The sequence below is a fragment of the Gigantopelta aegis genome, chromosome 1 (genome assembly GCF_016097555.1).
Source record: "Gigantopelta aegis isolate Gae_Host chromosome 1, Gae_host_genome, whole genome shotgun sequence".
In the NCBI taxonomy this organism is placed as follows: Eukaryota; Metazoa; Mollusca; class Gastropoda; order Neomphalida; family Peltospiridae; genus Gigantopelta; species Gigantopelta aegis.
In genome coordinates, this window is record NC_054699.1 from 14,345,277 (window position 1) to 14,369,016 (window position 23,740).

General features: G+C 36.7%; 1 protein-coding gene across 1 annotated transcript in view; it reads right to left on the minus strand.

Annotated features, from left to right (window-relative positions):
• Positions 1–12,376: 12,376 nt before the first annotated feature.
• LOC121390047 (sushi, von Willebrand factor type A, EGF and pentraxin domain-containing protein 1-like) overlaps positions 12,377–23,740 on the minus strand; it is a 29,440-nt gene continuing 18,076 nt past the window's right edge. Inside the window, exons 7-10 of the mRNA XM_041521787.1 lie at positions 23,433–23,600; positions 17,383–17,551; positions 14,351–14,565; positions 12,377–12,893 (exon numbers count right to left, since the gene is read on the minus strand). Coding sequence (XP_041377721.1) covers positions 12,700–12,893; positions 14,351–14,565; positions 17,383–17,551; positions 23,433–23,600 — 746 coding nt within the window. The 3' untranslated portion in view covers positions 12,377–12,699. The remainder of the gene's footprint in view (positions 12,894–14,350; positions 14,566–17,382; positions 17,552–23,432; positions 23,601–23,740) is intronic.

The window sequence follows — 23,740 nt, forward strand, 5'->3', positions numbered from 1 at the left end:
ATTTGTAGTTAAATTTATCGTTAGTCATAAGCAAAACAATCTAAACATCTGCATCACAAACATCTTCATTTTCCACCTTGTCAAATTCATTATTATGCAAAATATGCCATAACAGCTGACTTGAACTAGACGGTGTTTATATATAATGTGACTATATATACGACGGCCGTGTATATAGCCTCCGCTAACGAGGGCTGGCTATATTCACAGCAAAAATGTATATAGGCGGTAAATAAGTATTTGATTGATCCATATTACCGAACCATCTGAAACAGGAGGAATACATAGTAAGTACTGTACGAACAGTGCGTTTTCTGAACAGGCGAGGAGGGGTGGGGTGGGGTGGGGGGGGGAGAGATTGTTTATGAATCTAGTGGACCCTTTTGTGTACGTTTTCAATAGACATATGAATAGCGTAATATTGCCCCAACAGTACTAAAAAAAATTAAAAAAAATAAAAAATGTTTTTTTTTAAATACAAAATAAATAATAATAAAAAGAATAATAATAATAATAATAATAATAATAATAATAATAATAATAATACGGACAGTACACAAACTAACAAAAGGGCCTGATCTTAATCATTTTTCACTGATTGCAATTTTGAGGCTGCTTACGTAAACAAAAAGAAGAAAAAAGAAGTTAATTTTACCGCAACTAAATATGACTGAAAGGTTATTTTGCTGTATTTAGTCGTATTTCAAATGTGCAAGTGGCAAAAAAAATTAAAAATATATTTCTTTTTATACCGTAACGCTGAGACCACTCCCGGGTCCCCCTCTAAATTTATGTAATGTCTCTGTAACTGGATTCAACTGGGTTAAGTAATAATTAAGCCAACATTTGGACGGCAAAACATGCGACAGTACACTGTTGGTTTTATGCTATACATTAAAGGGACATTCCTGTGTTTGCTGCAATTTTTAAGATGTTATCAGACTTTTTAACAATTGTAATTACGTAGCAAATATATTTTTCTTCATAAAATATTAGTGATTGTGTATTAAACGATGTTTCTGATCGTTCTACTATTAGTACTATTATCCTGTTCAATTATTTAGACCCAAAGTTTTTTGCAAATGTTACGTTTATTTCTTATTCGATATTTGTTTTCTTTGCATTTGCATGAAAACAAACCCAAACCCCGACAGGTTTTATATACAAATCATCATATAAAATGCACGAAGTTGACTTAATTCCACTTTTTAAAAATCTCTGTGTCTTTTGAATGCACGTTATTTCGCCTATAAATAACTAAGGTCATTTGCATATCAAAACATTGGGATCTGAGGCTACGTGAAGGCCATTATAGCTTGTTTCACTAAATCAAGGTTATTATTGTTTTGCAGTGTGTAACAGCATTGTCTAATCTTTCCGTTAAACATAGATGTAAACAAACAGAACATGTAACCCTTTCTTGTAGGTGCATTATATTTATAAATTTAGCTAATGTATTATGTATTTTTATTTTATTATATCAATTATATATTAGCATTCCATACCTAACCTAACACAACTGAGGTGTAGCACAGTAATAAACACAAATCACCTCACACACCGCAGAAATGTGCTTTCCAAATTTATAAATAAATTTAATGCAGGGCCGGACCCAGAAGACCAGGGGGTGGGGGGGGGGGGGGGATAAAATGTCAAAGGCCATCAACATCAAATAATAACAAAAATGTTATTTAATTTGCCTCTAAATTGGGAACTCATACGTGTATATATATATATATATATATATATATATATATATATATATATATATATATATATATAGTATTTAGGGTGGTGCTAGGGGCTGGGGTTTGGGGGTGGGTGTTACATTTGTAATGCGAAAAACCAAAGGGCTATCGTTCGGACTCATATGGGTTCAACCACTTTTTCATCCCGCAGACACAGCCCTGAATGTTCAAAATACGATAGCATTGCTTGGTCAATAACATCATTATTTCGATCTATGACTGCACGTGCTATTGTAGCAATGTGTAAACCACGTAAAATACATGTTAGGTATGGTATATAAATTCATTGAAAATGTATTAGTCGACATTCTTGTTATTGTTATTTGAGGAAAAATATGGGTAAATCAAAAAACACTTCAGTTGATGTAAAATCGTGTATTAAGAACGTTTTCGATTATTTTGAAGATGAATATTAGCGCGGTAGACCTAGGTATGCTTCTTATCGTATTGTCGATCGAGTTTCCGCTGCACTTAAAGTTTCGGTTTCAACAGTAAAAAGAACTGTGAAAAATCTAAGTTCTACGAATCCAAGCACAGAAATCACTGTTAAAAAACGCGACCAAAAACTCCTCGATTTATTTGATAAAGATGTTATTAGACGACGAATATACAGATTTTATAGAGAGGGCGAATTACCTACATTACATAAGATTAACGTGGCTTTAAGGGAGGAATGTGGAATCAACATATCCATATCAACTTTACGAAGAACACTCCATGACCTCGATTTTAAATACCAACATATGTCTACAACCGGAAAAGTTATTTCTGAGGACGCCAATATATCAGACAGGAGACTGTCCTATCTCCATGAAATATCCAGTTTACGAGAACAGGGGTATTTAATAGTGTATCAAGATGAGACCTGGGTGAATGTCAACCACACAACATCCCACCACTGGACAGATATCCACCCGGGCACAAGTACCGCCAATCACCTGCCGAAATCAGACGCTGCTGATCGAGTTCCTAAACTCTGTTCGGTGACTGGGAAGGGAAAAAGACTTATTATTTGTCATGCTGGCTGTGATAAATATGGATTGATAGATGGCTGTGAATTGATCTTTGAGGCTAAAAAAAACAGACGGAGACTATCATGGTGAGATGAATCATGACAATTTCATCAAATGGTTTGAAGAACAACTTATGCCTTCTCTACCAGAACCTTCTGTTATCGTCATGGATAACGCAAGCTACCACAACAAATTAACTGAGATTACACGATGTCCTGCACTAAACGCTAAAAAGGAAGAAATTCAGTCGTGGCTACATGACAAAGCCAGTTCTTTATGAACTTGTGAAAAGTAACAAATGTGCAAAGCAATTTGTTACTGATGATATTGTTGAACGCCATGGGCACTTGTGTCTAAGACTGCCGCCAAGACATTCTGAACTCAATCCGATAGAACTGATCTGGAGTCAAGTCAAAGGGCACATAGCTCGTCATAATGATGGTAAAATGACCACGGTGCGGAGAGAACTTGCACATGCATTGAACTCTGTCACACCTACACACTTCTCTGACGCAGTTAAACATGTAATAAAGATCGAAGAAGATTTTAGAAAACAAAATAATTTTATAAGAAATAAAATACCCCCTGTGATAGTTCCCCTTAACGAAGATAGTGATGAAGAAATGAGTTCGTCAAACTGATTAAGTTATTTCTCCATACCCATCAGGAGTATTACTTTAATGTATGCATGAACTCTTTAACACCAAAAACTATTTATTTCCATATCATTCACTATCAAACAACCTAACAACCTATAAACTAATCGACTAGAAATGCATATACGCATACATACGAGAGAAATGTTTATTTAACGACACACTCAACGCATTTGATATACGTTTATGTGGCGTCAGACAAAACGGTTAAGGAGCATTATGACAGTGAGAAAGAAACTCGCTACCGCCACATGGGCCACTGTTTCCGATAAGCAATTTTGATAAGCAATAAGGGACGTTTTATATGCACCATCCCATAGACAGGATAGCACATACCACAGCCTTTATACATCAGTTGTGGTGCACAGGCTGGAACTAGACACAACCCAATCGGTCCACCATGTGGGATCGATCAGTCGACCTACCATGAGCGAACGCTTTACCTCTGAGCTACGTCCCGCTCCATATACAAAAGAAGCCTCAAGTGGGGTTGGGGTTGTGCAGAGGGTCACACCTCCACCAATCGCATGCATACCATATTCTTCTCTCTCTCTCCCTATAACCATATAACCATAGATTAAAATATGTTGAGTGCGTCGTTACATAAATGACGTCTCTCTCTCTCTCTCTCTCTCTCTCTCTCTCTCTCTCTCTCTCTCTCTCTCTCTCTCACTCTCTGTCTGTCTGTCTGTCTCTCTCTTCAGCGCGCGCGCTTGTGTATTCCACAATATAATTATAATAATTGATACTTTTTTTTTTTAAACTGAGGTTTTGTCACTTGAACTCCCCACCTGAATCCGCGCCTGCTTCATGTTTACAGATGTTTTCTTAAATATAGGTCGTACTACGATTTGTGCGGATAGGACGACAGAACCGAACATTAGTTTGAAACGCACTATAGGCCTAGAATGATGCTTTTGATATGCAAATGACCTTAGTTATTTATAGGCGAAATAACGTGCATTCAAAAGACACAGAGATTTTTAAAAAGTGGAATTAAGTCAACTTCGTGCATTTTATATGATGATTTGTATATAAAATCTGTCGGGGTTTGGGTTTGTTTTCATGTAAATGGCAAAGAAAAAAATATCGAATAGGAAATAAACGTAACATTTGCAAAAAACTTTGGGTCTAAATAATTGAACAGGATAATAGGTTAAATTACATTTTATTTCCTAAAATAAATTTTAGTTTCAGCTTCTTACAAATATTAAGACGATCAGAAACACACTGATATTCTAAACAAGAAAATATATTTAATATGTAAGTTTAATCGTAGAAATATTTCATTTTTCGGAAACATCTTACAATGCAGCAAACTCAGGAATGTCCCTTTAAACCGAATGACCACTTTGCGAATCAGTCAAAATAATTTGCAAACGTTTAAAGGGACATACCCTAGTTTTTAAACACTAAGGCATATTTTTTACTATTAGAGCCGTTTTTGATAACTGAAATCATGCTTTACTTAGATTTTATTGTTTAGATTATCCATTTCCGTACATTCGAAGTGGTTTTGGTCATTCTAGTGTTTTAAATATCAAAATATGCATTTCACGCATTTTTTTAAAAACACGTGCGTCTGAGAAGTAACAACTATGGAGTCCAGTTTTGGTCTATTTTTAGAGAGTATTTTACAATTTCAAAGTCACAGACTCATGTTTCACTCAATTGTAACTTTATCCAAATGTGTTACAGGCTTATAGATTAACTGAACTTAGTGTTAATTTTCACGGGGTGAAACTAGGGTATGTCTCTTTAACGAAAAACGACTGGCTGGTCGTAGCCCACATTGGTGATGCTGGAACCAAGCACTATAACGTTGTAACCGTCTAGACTTTCTCCCCTGCTAAATTCCATGCACGCGCGCCTGATAATAATAATAATAATAATAATATTAATAATAATAAATGGTGAGTTTATGTTCCGACTGTTTATTATTTTATTTCAGCGTATTCGCAGCTATTTTCGTCATGAAATAATGTATTTTTTATTATTTGACATGCATATAGTCGGCCCTCACTTGCCAAATCTCTATACACGTCGGTCGTTTATATAAAATTCACAAATACATTATACGGTTGTCGTATATATAGCCTCATCACTACAAGTCTGTTTTGCCGTATTGTTTGTGACTTTTCACAAGAAGAGATCCAAATTTTAAAAATGAAGCGTGTCTTGGAATCCCCTCGATCGTAGTTCAATTAAAATGTTTTGGATCATAAAATAACTAGGTTTGGTATTCCAAATGAATGTAATTTCCATTTGTGATCCATATTTAGAGAAACAAGGCCCACTAAATCCGTGACTGCGTGTCTTTAAAGGTAAAATTATCAAAATACCGTATGAAGTGAAATTTTTGACACGGTTAGTCTATATCAGAGTTCTGTTGAGATATAAGTGATCATTCCACAGTATAGAAGAAGCAACCAGAAATGGCGGTGGGGGAATTCAAATCAAACTTAAAGATGGGGGAAAGATTCGGATGTCCATTGCAACAGGAAATTACTTCTCCAATTATCAGGCAACAAAGCTGATCAACAATATGGAGCTCGCTCACACACAGGAAAGTGGTCATCTTCACAGATGCGCGCTCTCTCTCTCTCTCTCTCTCTCTCTCTCTCTCTCTCTCTCTCTCTCTCTCTCTCTCTCTCTCTCTCTCTCTCTCTCTCTCTCTCTCTCTGTGTACTCCAAGCTCTCAAAGACCCAAAAAACAAAGACCTGAATGAACTTGCGTCTACTCTTTCCGCACTGAGCTGCACCATTGAACAAACAACAATACAATGGATACCATCACACTGCAACATGCCCGGTAATGAGGAAGCAAACAAGTTAGCAAAAGAAGGAGGGAAAATGTTCCAAGAAGAGCTACAAATGACCAACGAGGAGATGAAGGTCATTGTAAAGCGCACGTACAAGAGACGGTGGCTCCTTCAACACCCTGATCATAACAGCAGAGACAGTTACTACCAACTTTCAAGAGAAGGCCAGGTGATAATGATGCGACTGAGAACAGGCCACTGTAGATTCAACTACCACATCTATACCCAATTCCGTGTGGGAAACAGTGGAACCTGCCAGTGTGGTACAGCAACCATGACTGTGAAACATTTCCTGCAACATTGTCCCACCTACCAGAACTAAAGAAAAGCAGTCTGACCTTCAGATGAACCCATGAAGGAGAAACTCTTTGGCACCTTGGAGAACCTACGGAATACAGCAGCTTTTGTTCGAGTCACTGGGGTCCCTGTCTGAGCGTACGACGAAGAATTCCACAGTATTAGCTGAATGTGAAAATGTAAAAAAAAAAACATGTTTTATTTAACGACGCACTCAACACATTTTATTTACGGTTATATGGCGTCAGACATATGGTTAAGGACCACACAGATATTTAGAGAGAAAACTCGCTGTCGCCACGTCATGGGCTACTCTTTCCGATTAGCAGCAAGTGATCTTTTATATGCACCATCCCACAGACAGAGTAGTACATACCACGGCCTTTAATATACCAGTCGTTCTGCACTGGCTGCAACGAGAAATAGCCAAATGGGCCCACAGACACTAGGCTACGTCCCGCCCTTATGAAAATGTAAATATACACAGACAAAAACAAATGTACAACATACAATAATATTACACGAAAACATTAACAGATATTTTAATACGTTTATTATCCAAGAAACAAATAGGGTAGTGTCAGGGATGGGGCCCTGATTTCACTACCTTATATTCGCAATGTGGAAAAGTATTCTACAGAAGATGAATTATATAGATACAATCATAATCATAGTATATTGCAACAGAAATAACAAACATTGATATATGGAAACACAGACATTATTTATTACCCCAGCAGGCACTCATAACGGGGAAAATAAAAATAAAAATCATAATTTCTCACTGAGAAATTATTATGCTTTGTTTTAACATACACTACTATTGGACAATTTGATGTCAACAAACCAATCACCTTGTCGATACTAAATATGACGTAATCACGATTTGGCAAAGCACACACAATGACGTCACGTACTTTAAAGCGTTGCGTTTACTCTTTTTGGTTTCAGTGTTAAACTTGTAATCAATGATAGTTTAATGCAATTCATTATTTACAGAATATATAGAACTTTAGGTTTTGAAAATTATTTGTCATCCGTGAATAAAATACAAAGTTAAAGCAATACCCAGAACAGTAAAGTAGTTTCCGTCGTTTCTATATACATGGACGTGTAGCCGATGTAGGGTATATCGAAAATAAAGGATTTTTAAAAACCCAAATAGCTGAGGTAATAAATAGTATAACAAACTCTGTACCAGTTATTGTCAAATCGTGATAAGTGAAAATTATTTCACTTGGGACATAAATTTGATAATAACTGGAAACTCGTTTATTACCATCTATATATTTGGGGCCGACAGTGAAAACTGGAGGTAAAGAAAACATATTTACAGATTGGAAAAAGAGAATAAAGACGTGAGAGAGAGAGAGAGAGAGAGAGAGAGAGAGAGAGAGATGTGTTTTATTTAACGACGCACTCAACACATTTTAGTTACAGTTATATGGCGTCAGACATATGGTTAAGGACCACACAGATATTGAGAAACGAAACCCGCTGTCGCCACTTCATGGGCTACTCTTTTTGAATAGCAGCAAGGGAGAAAAGATGAAATATTGAATGGCTTTGAAGATCTATAGAAGTTAGTGCCTTTTGTAATGTGATAAATTCATCTACCGAGATGGCAGAAATAAATTACTTATAAGCATATCGGTGTGATTTGAGCTCCATACTTAATTAACATATGTTTGCATGCATATGTACAGTTTCTGTCTTTTTCCATCTAAGAGAGAATATTATCCGTGTGGTTCAACATAACCGAGTTAATAATAATCATACGAAACACGTATAATAACAAATGTAATGACGTAATTTTTGGAAGCTACGTCATAACATGACGTTGCTTCTCCAGTCCTAGCTCAGACTGAGCATTTGAAATATGACTTGTGTCTTGTTATTCATAAAGAAACCAACAATAATAAAATGGATAATAAAGAAATTATTACATTCGCGGGTGAGTCGTACTAATTTTACGAAACTCGCGTCAGGATTCATAATTTACACTGCTCTCCCTCGGGCAATATAGAAATCATGACACACGTTTCGTAAAATCAGTACAACACACAAGCTCGTATAATAATCTCTATTTATTGCATACCTATTTAAGCTTACTATAGTGATAAAGACAGTTTCAAGCCGTGTGATAAATGTATCTGTATCACTCATATGTGCGATCTGGACCGGAACTTGTAAATAGAGACTTCCCTTTTTACTTTTATTAAAGTTAGCACCTTTTTTTTACTGACGTCATGTGTGATTTACATATTACGTCATATGTATTTCAAACATTACATAGAATATGATTCTAAACGTTAAGTAAATCCATGAAAGGAGGATTGATCATATATTTAAGAAAGTGTAATTATGACGTTAAATTAAAAACCGACTTCCTATTTATTGGACTTGTTAATTTTGCGCAAGAACATAACACTCAACCGCTACGCGGTCTCATGGTATATATATTCTTGCGCCAAATAAACTTGTGCAATATATAGGAAGCGTAAACAACGTATGTGAAATTTTGTATACCGTATATCCTCTAATATGCCCCGGCCTCCAATAAGTGCCGGGTTTGTAACATTTAGCAACAAAATAAACGCCGGGCCTCTACTAAGCGCCGGTGTAAACGGAATGCAAGTCCGTAGGAACAGTGGTCTGCCCGGACTTAATCTTCTAGGAATGCAGGTCCTAGGTCTAATATACCTAGGAATGCAAGTCCTAGGACTTACGTTTCTTAGGAATACTGGTCTGATTGCCAGGATATGAAGTCCGGGCCGGAGTTGCATTCCTGGACAATCAAAATTTAAGTCCGGTCGTACACATAAAAATTAAATTATAAATGTAAACAAAACGAAAACTTAATTAACTTAGGATATTAGCGCGTCTCTTTATTTAAATATTTTCTATTTATTCCAATATTTTCCATTTATATAATTTGCAAGAGTTTGTACACATTTTGTTGACCTTATTACATGAGCAGAACCAAGGTTTTTATTCAATGCGTATTGTTCCAACTAATAAAACTCAAAAACATTTACCATAATTCGAAGCATATTAGTACTCGCAAATAAGTATAACTTGCCCATATGATATACCAACACAATTATCTGTTAGACATTATATATTGGTATTTGATAATAATAATAATAATAATAATAATAATAATAATAATAATTTGACTATAAAAATGTGATATTTGCGTTATATACAATATCTTGTTATTATATAATTTTAAGTTTGTGCCTTTCTGTCAATAATGTTGCAGGCGCGTGTACATAGGGTGTGAGGGTGGGGTGGCGTGTTCTAAACACCCCTCTTCAAAGCACATTTCTTGACCTCTCCCCTGCATAGCTTACTGAAAATGTGCCTGCTTTGTCAATTTTGCTCATTTTACAAATTAATTTGGTCTAACATATGACATATCAGACTCTAGCCTCTATGATATCTTAGTCCCAACAAACCATACCTTCGATAAATAAATATGTTAAATGGTTTTTATTAATGTTTATCAATTAATAAAAATATCAATGACTAAGAGTGGGTTTTAGCAGCTCAATGGGCTACTAGACCGACTGAAACAAAACAGTAATCATAGAACAATTATCATACTGTTAATAATATGCACACGCAATTTACAAAGATCCTTTTAAACAGATTACTACTCATGACACTTTTACACCTGACCGTTTTGGTCGCAATAGGCATTCAGACTCCCTTTTTGGGGGAGGCATGCTGATCATTATTGCCCGAAAGAAATCTGGAACACAACGTATATTTATATTCGCATTACTACCAAGACGCTAAATAGGATTCCAAACAAATCAGTCTGCAGTTTTACATGGATTACAACTAATATTGTGAGTAAAATTATGGAAATGCATGGTGAAGATTTTAGGTCATCTCATTTAGCCCGAACGTGTCCATTGCCCCCCCCCCCCCCTCCCCCACTGGGGGAGTGACGTGACACCCCCCCCCCCCCCCCCCCTCGACTCACACCTCCACCCAGTATCGAACGCTTATGATGTTCCTAACGGCCAGGTATTATAGTAGAGACCCTTTCCCCAACTCATATCTTATGCTTTTTATGGTCGAAACTGCCATAAGGCAGTCAGTGATAATTAATTTCAAGTGTTTTGATGCTATTTTTAATTGTCCATCAATAAAAAATCTAATTTTCATCCTTATTATTCCTGTTATTTTATATTGTAGTAACTGGTCATTATAGTACTAGTTATAAGTACTAACTACTAGAACTAAGTACAGTTTTTAAAGTTTAATTTCTGGGATTTTCAGGAATCATATATATGTAATAAGCAAACTATCGGAAATAAATTCCAGAGGACTAGGAATACTAGGATTGAAAGGCCTGTGGACTAGGAGTACCAGAAATAAAAGTCCTACGGACTTTTATTCCTAGAGATACAGGTCCCACAGACTAGGATTCCGAGGAATGGAAGTCCGATCGGACAAAGATTAAGAAAATCACAATTAATCAGATTGTGACTTACCGTCAAAATATAAACTTACAAAACATATTATTATTGGTGCATATAGAAATTGTCTTTTGTTGTTCACCAAATTTTAGTTTTTTTGGAGTTACCAGTTTTCATATATATATATATATATATATATATATATATATATATATATATATATGAAAACTGGTAACTCCAAAAAACTAAAATTTGGTGAACAACAAAAGACAATTTCTATATGCACCAACATATATATATATATATATATATATATATATATATATATATATATATATATATATATATTTTTTTTTTTAATTTGGGCTACATATTGAAAGGGGGGGGTATATTTCATCGTGTTGGACACATGGACATATAGCCTACTTTATATCTGTAGTTGCTGTATATACTTTTGAAAAAAGCAAGATATTCGTCCTACTTCAATATTGTAACAAAAATGTAAGACGATTACAAAAATTCACTTACGTGTCTGATCCACAAGTCTATGACGTAAAAAAAAATTAAGTTGATATTCAAACCTAAAAATATTTTTTGATATGGAGATTTGATCCCACAATAATCTTAAGGGACTCGTACACTTAACCATCACACTACGAGGGAAGGCTGCCAAAACCTCTGTTTTGTTCTCGTGTCTTTCTGGTAGGTCGTGCAAATTGCAGAGTGTAATAAACGGACATCTAATTTGCCGGACTAGTATTTCTGTCACTGTTGTAGAAGGAATGTAAGTCCGATAGGAATACAAGTCCTAGGATAAAAACAACTTTAAAATAAACCAGGAATGAAAGTCCAGGTAGGACTATGGTTCCTAAGCTATGGAGGTCCGATAGGACTACTGTTCCTTTTACACCGGGCCTCCAAGACAAGACGAAAACTGATTACTCCCTAATTTACGCATAATTTATGCAGTTTACGTGGACAAGTAATATTAATTTATTCATTGTTTTGTTAAAGGGACATTCCCGAGTTTGCTGCATTGTGAAATATTTCCGACTAATAAAATATTTCTACGATTAAACTTACATATTAAATATATTTTCTTGTTTAGAATATTAGTGTCTGTATATTCAATGTGTTTCTGGTCGTCTTAATATTTGTAAGAAGCCCAAACTGGATTTTGTTTTCAAATAATTTCGTACGTACGAAAAAATATATTTTAGAAAATATAATGAAAATCAACCTAGTATCAATATTAGAACGATCAGAAACACGTTTAATATACAGCCACTAATATTCTAAACAAGAAAATATATTTAATATGTAAGTTTAATCGTAGAAATATTTTATTAGTCGATAACATCTTAAAACATTGCAGCAAACTCAGGAATGTCCCTTTAAAGTTTAAAGTTTTGTAACAGTTCGAAATTAAAGTAAAAAAACAAACAAATTGTAAGTTTGTAGTTTTTAGATTTAATTTCTAAAATTGGTTTTAAAAAATAAAGGCGGGGTCTCCAATAAGCGCCGGATCTGCGACCATTTTGAAATGAATTTGCGCCCCGAGGAAATACAGTATTTATAGTCTTAAAATGTCTGTGTGGTTGTGGGGTTTTTTTGTTTTTGTTTGTTTGTGTGGTTTTTTTGGTCGGTTTTTTCTTCCTTTTTTTCTTGTTTTCTTGCAGCTTTGGTGGAAAGAAACGTGTGCTGGAATCGAGTACAGTGCGTACTTGTAGCTACCCTTGAGCACCGAACACCGAGCATCTGTTTTCTACCGACCAGGTCCCATCGGTGTTACACGTCGCCGCGCTTGATTCGTAAGACGGGAGTTTACACGTGTAGGTCAACCTGGTGCCTATAGACCGATCAGCTGTGGCTGGGTCGAAGTCTGGATGCGCTGAGGAGATAACGGGTGGCGCAATACATCTCACTGAAATATTCAAATAAAATATGTTCCAATAGCTTTCAAATCACGTGTGTTTGTGTGTCTGTTTGTCCGTGTGTGTGTGTCTGTCTGTCCGTGTCTGTCCGTGTGTGTATGTCCGTGGTTGTGTGTGTGTGTGTGTGTGTGTGTGTGTGTGTGTGTGTGTTTGTATGTGTGTGTGTGTGTTTGTATGTGTCTGTTCGTGTGTGTCTGTGTATGTGGGTGGGTTTGGTTGGGTAAGTGGATGGGTGGGATTTGGGTATGTATACAATTTAGTTTCTCTATGTATGTGTGTGTGGGTGCGTGCACGTACAGGGACGGATGCACAATTATTTGCAAAGTGGGGATGTAAGGAAGGAACTGTTTTATTTGACGCACTCAAAACATTTTAGTTACGGTTATATGGCGTCAAACATATGGTTAAGGACCACACAGATATTAAGAGAGGAAACCCGCTGTCGCCACTTCATGGGCAACTCTTTTTGATTAGCAGCAAGGGATATTTTACATGCACAATCCCACAGACAGGGTAATACCGGTACATACCACAGCCTTTGATATGCCAGTCGTGGTGCACTAGCTGGAATGAGAAATATCCCAATGGGTCCACCGACGGGGATCGATCCCAGATTGACTGCGCATCCAGCGAGCGCTTTACCACTGGGCTACGCCTTGCCCCCAGAGGGGATGGAGTCCAAAACTACTTATATATGAGAATGTTTTTTAAACAAAACTGTGTCTAGCGTACATTTTTTAATTAGCCAAACAAACAAACGCAAAACCCTGGGATCTGTGTCTGAGTGTATATATATATATATATATATATATGTATATATGTATGTATGTGTCTGTCCGTCTATCTGTGTCCGTCTGTCTGTGTGTGTATGTCTGTCTGTGTGTGTCTGTCCGTCTGTCTGTTTGTGTCTGTCTGTGTGTATGTCTGTCTGTATGTGTGTGTATGTGTCTGGTCTGTCTATCCGTGTGTATGTTTGTCTCTGTGTGTGTGTGTGTGTGTGTGTGTGTCAGTCTGTGTCTGTCTGTATGTGTGTGTATACAATGTAATGTTCTCTATGTACGTGTGTGTGTGTGTGTGCAGGCACTGATGCACAATTGTTTGCAAAATGGGGATGTAGTCCAAAACTACTTATATATGAGAACACATTTTAACAAAAACGTTTAGTGTACGTATACATCTTTTAATTATCCAAAAAAAAGAAGCAGAAGTGTAGAGACCCAAAATGTACACTCTGTGTGTGCGCGCGTGTGTGTGTGTGTGTGTGTGTGCGCGTGTGTGTATTTGTGTGTGCGTATGTACGTGTATGTGCGTGCGTGTGTGTAACATGGTTTAACATGATGTGTGTGTCTGTGTGTGTGTGTGTGTGTGTCTGTGTATCTCTGTGTGTGTGCGCGTGCGTGCGTCGGCGCGAACGCTCACTGATCTAAAAACACCATCAGAGGGTCACCTGGATTAACTCGACAGATGTATCCATATTCGTCTCCGTTGCAGCTTTTATCCTTGATCTGCCCACTCTTGTGCCAACTAGCACAGTTTTGGCTTCTTTGTCCTTCAGTTTCCCCGGCTTTCCACGGAATAAAGCCGTCGGTAGTTCCGTCGATCCACTGCCAGACGCCCTCTATCTGTTTGTCCGATAGGCCAATCCAGTAATTAATGTTGGGTCTGTAAGTGTAAAGTTTGCTGCAATTTGTAAGATGTTATCGACTAACAGAGATTTTTTAACGACTGTAATTACATATCAAATACATGTATATTTATCTGCATAAAATATTAGTGGGTGTATATTAAACGTGTTTCTGGTCGTTCTAATATTTGTACTAGGTTAAATTTTATTTTATTTCCTAAAAAAGATTTTTTCGTACGTACGAAATCCAGTTTTGGCTTCTTACAAATATTGAGACGACCAGAAACACATTGAATATACAGACACTGATATTCTAAACAAGAAAATATATTTAATATGTAAGTTTAATCGTAGAACTAATTTATCAGTCGGAAACATCTTACAATGCAGCAAACGCGGGAATGTCCCTTTAACATTAAACCCAGATACAATAGATTTTCTGCCAGAAATTATATAGTATGTACTAAATGTAATCTCAGTTTCATTCAGGGTTGCTATATTTTCCTTTTAAAACTTTGTTTAACTGAAAACTACTAGAGCACATTGATTTATCAGTCATCGGCTATTGGATATCAAACAGTTGGTAATTCTGACATATACTAGTAGTTTTAGATAAGAAACCCACAACATTTTGCGTTGGGAGACTATCGATTTTAAGGTATGGAGAGTAGGGTACCAGTTTAAAAAGAAACGCACTGAAACTGAATAAAACGTGACAAAACACACCGCGTCTGTGCGTGCGCGAACTACAGCAGCAGAAGACATAGAACTTGCACTATATTTTGACAGCGCTAGATTCAATTTCTGGGGGTTTGGACCGGGTCTTTCTAAAACTAGACCTCAAAACGAATTGCAGACATGCATGTATTTTTTTTTAATCTGGAAGTCGTCTGTTTACTGGAATGGACTGGATGCGCCATAATTATCTAGTATACCTACTTTTTGACAATTGTTATTCATATTTAATTAGCTTATACTATTCTGGGACAAAATCAAAATCAATCTTGTAGTTTTTATTCACTCTAACGTGAGATCATGCGCCCATTTAAAAATAACAATGGAATTGTTCATTCCTACATTGATTATTCCAAAGGTCAGTTAATTGATTTCTGGTTTAAGTTCAAGCGATTTGCATGAAATAAGAACAGATCAGATCTAAAGTCTTGACACCAACACTTACATGATGACATAACCATCCAAATATTCCTGTAATAAACAATAAGTAAGTGTTTATGCTTTGTAATATGATAACAAAGTACATCTTATATTTTGGTAAAATGTTGGGGGTTTTTAACAAATTTATTTTTGTTTCGATATTTATTTTATTAATAGCCTATTACTGTAGCATTTACAATATCCAAATTAAACGCACACGTGTGCGAGCGCGCGCGCACACATACACACATTATTATTATTATTATTATTATTACATTTTACTGAGGCAGACCATTTTCATTTTTGGGCTATTGTCCGTTTGCTTCAAAAGGGAACCAATGTTAGATCTTCGTTTCTGATACAGGTTTTAAGACAATTGATAGAACATCCAAAGTGATATGAACGACAAAATCCTGATTCATTATCAGGGACGTATCTCTGCACAATGTAAAGTCGAATGGGCATTTAGCAAATTAGTGGATGATTCCGTGGAACTCTATCTAGTGCCTCGTCTATTGGAGGACAGCCACTCCCAAGGAACTCGTTTACTGAAAATTTGACACCTTTTGCATCGGCACACAGTTTATTTCATACCATAGTTTGACATCCAATAGCCGATGTATGTTTCGTGCTAGGGTGTCATTAAACATTCATTCATTCATTCATTCATTCATTCATTCCCTCTTGCATCTCCAAAAAGAGGACTGCCGCTCAGACTAGTTTACTAAAGCACGCGAAGTTTTAATTTAGTCTCTTTGTACTGCATTATCTTTTACTTGCAAGTCAAGCTGCATACCTTTGCTGTTCTAGGTTTAAAACATAATAATATATTTGTATATGAATTTTAACTTTATTCATTAAGAGATTACATGCTAATTCATCGCTTTCCTATTGTATACGGTGAGCACATCGTCATTATTCAACAAAAAAACTTTCTAGTTTAGATTTTGGCTGTGCAGTTAAAGGGACATTCCCGAGTTTGCTGCATTGCATGATGTTTCTGACTAATACATTATTTCTACGATTAAACTTACATATTAAATATATTTTCTTATTTAGAATATCAGTGTCTGTATATTCAATGTGTTTCTGGTCGTTTCAATATTTGTAAGAAGCCAAAACTGAATTTTGTCTTCAAATAATTTCGTACGTACGAAAAAAAATATTTTTTAGGAAATAAAATGAAATTTAACCTAGTCCAAATATTAGAACGACCAGAAACACGTTTAATATACACACACTGATATTTTATGCAGATACATATATTTGATATATAATTACAGTCGTTAAAAAGTCTCTGTTAGTTGAAAATATGTTTCAAATTGCAGCAAACTCAGGAATGTTCCTTTAAATTTCAATGTGATAATTGGAGGGCTTGTTGAATTTGAGAAGGGCCAGTAAAATTTTTGTTCAACTGGCCCTGCTGGCGACCATGGTTTTTATGTTAATCTTCAACCCTGCCATCTACCTTCATACAGGTCGGGACGTAGCTTAGTAGTAAAGCGCTCGACTGATCGACTGATCTAGGATCGATCGCCGTCGGTGGGCGCATTGAGCTATTTGTCGTTCTAGCCAGCGCACCACGACTGGCATATCAAAGACAGTGGTATACTAGGTATACTATGCGCTATCCTCTGTGTGTGCGTTCGTGTGTGTGCGTGCGCGCGCGTGTGTTTGTGTTTTAAAAAGTAAACACTCACGTTACAATGCTTGCTATAAAATTATAGTCCTCTTCTTTTTTGATGTCCGTTAAAAAGCCAGTTTTAGCACACTTGTTCTTCGCTTTTGACCACTTCACCTCTTCAGTGGTTAACGAGTAGCACTTGGTCCTCGCTGGGTCATAGTATGTCGAAGCAGGACATATAGTGTCTGAATAATAATAATAATAATAATAATTATTTGCGAAATTTTGAGATTTTAAGTATTTTAGTCAATATGTGAGCAATTGTTATATCCCTTTAGGCGTCATTAACAAGTAACTATAGCGCGCTAGAATAAGTTTCATTATTACGATATTAAATTTATCGAATATTGGGGGCTGGATGTAGTCCAGTGGTAAAGCGCACGCCTGATGCGCGGTCGGTCTTGAATCGGTGAGCCCATTGGGCTATTTGTCGTTTCAGCCAGTCGACCATGACTGGTATATCAAAGGCCGTGGTATGTGCTATCCTGTCTGTGAGATGGTGCATATAAAAGATCCGTAAAAGCTACTAAATGAAAATGTAGCGGGTTTCCTCGCTATGACTATGTCAAAATGACCATATGTTTGACATCCAATAGTCGATGATCAATAAATCAATGTGCTCTACTGGTGTCGTTAACCAAACCAAACTTTATCGAATACTGTTAACAGATTACTGTAAATCATGCTGAAAGAGGCGTAAGACGGGGGGGGGGGGGGCGTTTGGCAGCAGCAAAAACAGGTTCTAGAGCTTTAATCGCCTGGAGAAAGTGTTATGTTGGTGTACCGCGTGGCAAAGCAAAAGTGCCAAAAAGCCGGCGGTACGATCTCGACTCAGGGGTGGTGCTATAGGAGGTGTCCGGCTCGACCCAACCAGCCCGTGAGTTTGAAAATCATACAGGTCAGTTTGAGAGTAGGAAAAACATATGTATAATTGACACCGACATTTTAGCTTCGTGTACAATTGTAAATTAACAAGAAATGCCCGAAATGGCTAGGCGTATTTCACCAGAACTGGATATCCATTAACAAAAGTCACAATTGGGGGATTAATAATGGGGGGGGGGGGGGGGGGGGGGGGGGAAGACTTATTCTATTGGCCAAGAAAAAAAACTTTCATTAATTTGGGAGTGTTGTTAAGAGGTGCTAACGAGGTTACCTCCCCTTCCGTTAATGAGCATGGGATGCTACAAATAACGAAATCGTCAGCACCCCATAAAACTATAACCAGCTTTGTCGAGAGGATAACAGCGTTCATAATTTACATATGAGTGTCTATTTGGAGGCTTTACCTTAACGGCATCAGGAGTTGTTAACTTGCGTCAATACAATCAGGTGAGCCGCCTTGCGTTTTTACAATATGGGTTGGAAAATTTACGACGAACAGTTTAGGCAAAAGCTCTATCTTAGCCAGACGCGAGCAACGCGAGCGGTTATTTAGAAATCATTGACTTCATTTCCCCGTGTCCTAACCGGACGCATGTGATGCGACATAGAAGGATACAGCGATTCAAATCCATGGTTTCTAAAATAATCGCTCGCATCGCTTGCGTCCGGTTAGGATACAGCTTAAGGCAGGCTAAATATCCAAACAACTCTAGGGCAGAGTTGAATGTGCAAGTGTGGGTCCTGCACTTTATTAGTGTGTTCTCATGCCTAGGGTTGCAAGCACCTTTATCAGTCCTCTTCAGATTGGGCAGAGCTTCCTGGGGTGTTTATACCAAAGAATGCAAGTGGGTGCAGAAATGCAAATATAGACACATCTGCATGAAATATCAAGGCCCTCGTCCATCCTCAGTCTGTTTTCGCCCAAATTCGTCATTTCAAAAAGGGAATAAAGGAAAATCTAGTCAATAATTTATTACATGTTGGGAAATCTCCATCTCTTGATGTTCAAGTTTATGTTCAATGGCAGAGGGTAATCCAAACAAACAGACGTCAAAATGCGTTGCAAATGGTTTCACATAAGAGTCCATATTATAATATAAAGGTGATCATGTAAGAATAGAATCACAGAATTTAAAATCCGTTGATATATGACCATCACTAGACAAAGAAGTGGAAATGGGAAGGTTTGCAGAGACTATCATTCAGCCCCGACTTTCACAATTTGCGAGATGGTCACTTTGGTTTTGTCCCTAAAAGTAGCCGGAGAATATAGGCTGATCCATCATCTTGTACACCCTATTGGAAGCTCAGTCAATGGCTATATTGATTATGCTGTGGCATCCGTGAAATACACTAATTTTAGTAGCACTGTGGATGTAAATATTAGGTAAGTGTTCATTGCTAGCAAAAGCAGAAATTAAAAGTACATTTAAATAGATTGTGACTTTGATCTTCTTGCCTTTGAATTTAAAAATATGTACTATTTTGACAAACGTTTACCTATGGGTTGTAAAATAAGCTGTTCCATCTTTGAAAACATATCTACATTCTGTTGAACACAATTTACCAGAAACACATTTGTTGCACGATGTGGACAACTTCCTTCGTAGTGGAGTAAGTAAAGCTTAGTATTGAAAAACTTTGAAAACTTGTATGCAGGTTTGTTTTGATCTCAAAGTTCCAATTGCTGAAGAAAAAAACCTGTCGGTCCTTACACACAGTTAGTATTGTTGGGTTTAGAAATTGATACCATGAAGATGCAAGTAAGGGTAACGGGTTCCATTAGATAAAGTTAATGTGTTCAACGTCACCATAATTAAGTTTCACCATATCAAAAAGATCACCTTAAATTAAAAGAAATACAATCTTCGATTGGGCAGCTTAATTCCATCAATAAAGCGATGCCAATGACTAGGTCAATTAATGGAGGTTAATCAATTCAACGTCACTGCAAAGTAAACACTCCTCATCACATGATCAGGCCCAATACCCAATACTAAAAATGACCTTGCAGTTTGGTCTGGACTGTTTTGCAGGAGCATAATGTTTTTTTAGTAATGTTAAACAGATTTTGGACAGATAATAACCATTATAACCATTAAAGTTGTTTACGGATAGTGCATGGAGTCTAGGTTTTGGCATTTACTTTGATGGAAAACGGGCTTGTAATACGTGGCCACTAGCATGGGAAACTGACGGCATTACAAAGAACATAACTTTGCTCGAGTTTGTTTCTATTGTTATTGCACTACGAGTATGGGGTAAAGATTTAGCAAACAACAAATTAATTTTTAATTCAGACAACCAGTGGGTAGTAAATATTCTGAATAGCAATGTATTACGCTGTCTCTGTGTGATGCATTTGGTACGTTAATTGGTGGGTATATGCTTACATTTTAATAGTTTAGTGCGAGGTCAATACATTGCTGACTCCTTGTCCCCATTTCAATTCCATAAGTTCAGACTACTTGTTCCAGAGCAAGATATATTTCCGACTCGTATTCCGGTGGAAGTATTGAGCACCGATTACCATAGAGATAGTGTCAAACCTGTCGGAATCAGATGTTGTTTGTTCTTCCATCTATGAGGCTGAATGATTTAACGCTCCTTTCTCCTTAGCATTCTTTGCGTTTGTAACGGTGGAGGAAATGGTATTTACAACTCAAGCATATACTGATAGGTCTCTTAAGGTATCAGTTGTATGCGTTCAGTAACAGTTTATAGAAGTCACTGTTAGGTTTTCAGAGACTGGTCAAAGTGGCCATGAAATAACCATTAGGCTGCCTCAGTTGCAAAATATCCAGTTGTGCCCATTGCATACTATGCGCAGATAATTGTGTGTCAGAAAAAGCAGGGGTGTTTATCTTTTCCAACACATTGATGGTAAATGTGTTACACGTTCACAGTTTAGTAAAGTTTTGGCCAACGCTTTAACCTCCTTGCAGCTAGATATTTCACAGTTTAATGTTCATTCGTTTAGGATAGATAGCAACCGCGGCAGCTATTCAGAGGGTGTCGAAGGAAAATAAGCAGATGTGGGGTCGGTGGTCTTCTGGTTTATATCTAAGATATATCCGAGTCCCCTGGGTTCTGTGAATTATGTGTAATAATGTACATGTAACTAGGTTTTGCAGATTGTTGGATTATTAGCTCATCAGTTATTTTACTGAGCGCATAGAAGAACAGTTAGACTTGGGTCTGCAGAATACATCATTAATCTGGTTTGGCCATAGAGGCATGGAGTGGGAGTGGCTTCTACCATGTATACAGCAAAAACTTGAGATGTATTGTAGATCTAATAGGTCTGGTTCATCTGGGTTCCAATGACCTAGTTAGCTGCAGTGGAAAGGATTTAGGAACAACGACTTGAAAGAGTTACCAAACATCCACAAAAATTGTATGGTCCGAAATTGTACCGCGGTTGAACTGGCATGGAGCAACTTCATGGTTGGGAATCAGGGGGGAAAAAACCAGAGTGAACAGATATGGGTTTACATGAGTCGGAAGAAATAATTTTTCGCAATTAAGCATGACACAACGCACACAGATAGATGCTTATTTAGGGCTGACAATGTCCACCTCTCTGATATTGGCAATGACCGTTTCATTAATACATTTCAGGATTGCTTAGAGGTAAACCTTAAATAACTGAACACACATATATATATGACGCTTTTAAAGTGACAGACCCCAATTTTAAAGGAACAGACACTAGTTTTTAAAGACTAAGGCATATTTTTCACCTAGACCCTAGTTTCAACGCGTAAAAATGGACACTAAGTTTGGTTAGTAGCAAATGTGGTTACGATAGAGTGAAACAAGAGTCTGTGAGGTTGAAATACCCTTAAAAATAAACTAAAACGCTACTCAATAATCCTTACTTCTCAGACGCACGTGCATTTTTAAAAACACTTCGGTTGTACGGAAATGGATAATCTAACCAATAAAATATAAATACTGTTTGATTTCAGTGATCATAAACGGCTCTAATGGTGAAAATAATATGCCTTAACGTTTAAAAATTAGGATCTGTCCCTTTAAACACTACGGCGTATTTTTCACTATTATACACTTTTTGATGATATAGACCAGACATTTAGATTTTATTCTTTAAAATATCCATATCAGTATTCCAAGGTGTTTATGGTCATACTAGTGTTTGTAATGCCTCAATATGCATTGGGTTGTTTTTTGTTTTTGTTTTTTTGTGTGGGTTTTTTGGAGGGGTTAAGATTTTTTGTAATTCAGGTGTTCAAACTATTAGTTTCTACGTTTATGTTGTTATGAGTGCAGTGGGATGTCCTCGTATAAATGAGTCCTGTGGTGGATTTGAATGAATGAATGAATGAATGTTTAAAGACACCCCAGCACGAAAAATACATCGGCTATTGGGAGTCAAACTATGGTAATGGGTGTGGCGGATTTGTGTCAGTTTGGCAATCTCATTCGCGTGGGACACTCGTTTGGGATTGGTAAGCCACTGGTTGAGGATTAGGTGCATTCCACCATTTTGTAGGGGACCCTCAATTAGAAAATGTATATAAATAAATTTTGCGTTAAAATGTACTTGCTCAAGTTGTTATAGTAAACTTGCCTTAATTTCTTAATTCCTTGTGACAATAATAATAATAATTATTATTATTATTATTATTATTATTATTATTATTATTATAACATAAATAATAATAACAAATAAATAATGACGATGATGATAATGATAAATGTTTTCTTTTGCTTTCGGGAGGTCTTGCTTTTTTTTTTGCTTTTTTTTCTTGTTTTTTGTGGTGGGTTGATGTTGGTTTTGGGGGTTTATTTCTTGTTTCTTGCCTTGTTTTGATTTTGTCTTTTGTTTTGTTTTTATTGTGTTTTTTATTTTACTGTTCGTTGGTTGGTTGGGGTTTTTGTGTGTGTTTTACTTGTTTGTTTGTTTGTTTTGTTTGTTTTTTGTTTTTGTTTTTTTGGGGGGGTTGTCTGGGGATTGTTGTTGTTGTTTTGTTGTTTACGGTGGGGTGTGTGTTCGTTTTGGGTGGGTTTTTTTTGGGGGGGTGACTTTTCTCTGAAGACTCTATGTCAGAATAACCAGATATTTGACATCCAGTAGCCAATGATGAATTAATCAGTGTGCTCTAGTATTATCGTTAAACAAAACCAACCTATTTGAAAACATAATTTACAACGCACATGTACAAGAAAAGCTTGTCCAGGCACCATTGCTCTGACATCTCATTTCTCCAACTCCCACATAGTTCTGACTACAGGTGTAACTGAGAACGACTCCAATCGATGTGTCAGGCTCATCTATATCAAAGTCTGGGCTAGCGTTCGTAACGACAGGTGGTGGAGGGCAGTCTGCAACAAACAAAAAGACAATTGTAAGATTGTCAAAACAACAGAAATGACTATATACATTAATTTAACAAGAAACCAATTGACTTGACTCCGAGTCGGATAACAAAATGACTTGTAGTGAGTACATACTTGTTTTTTTA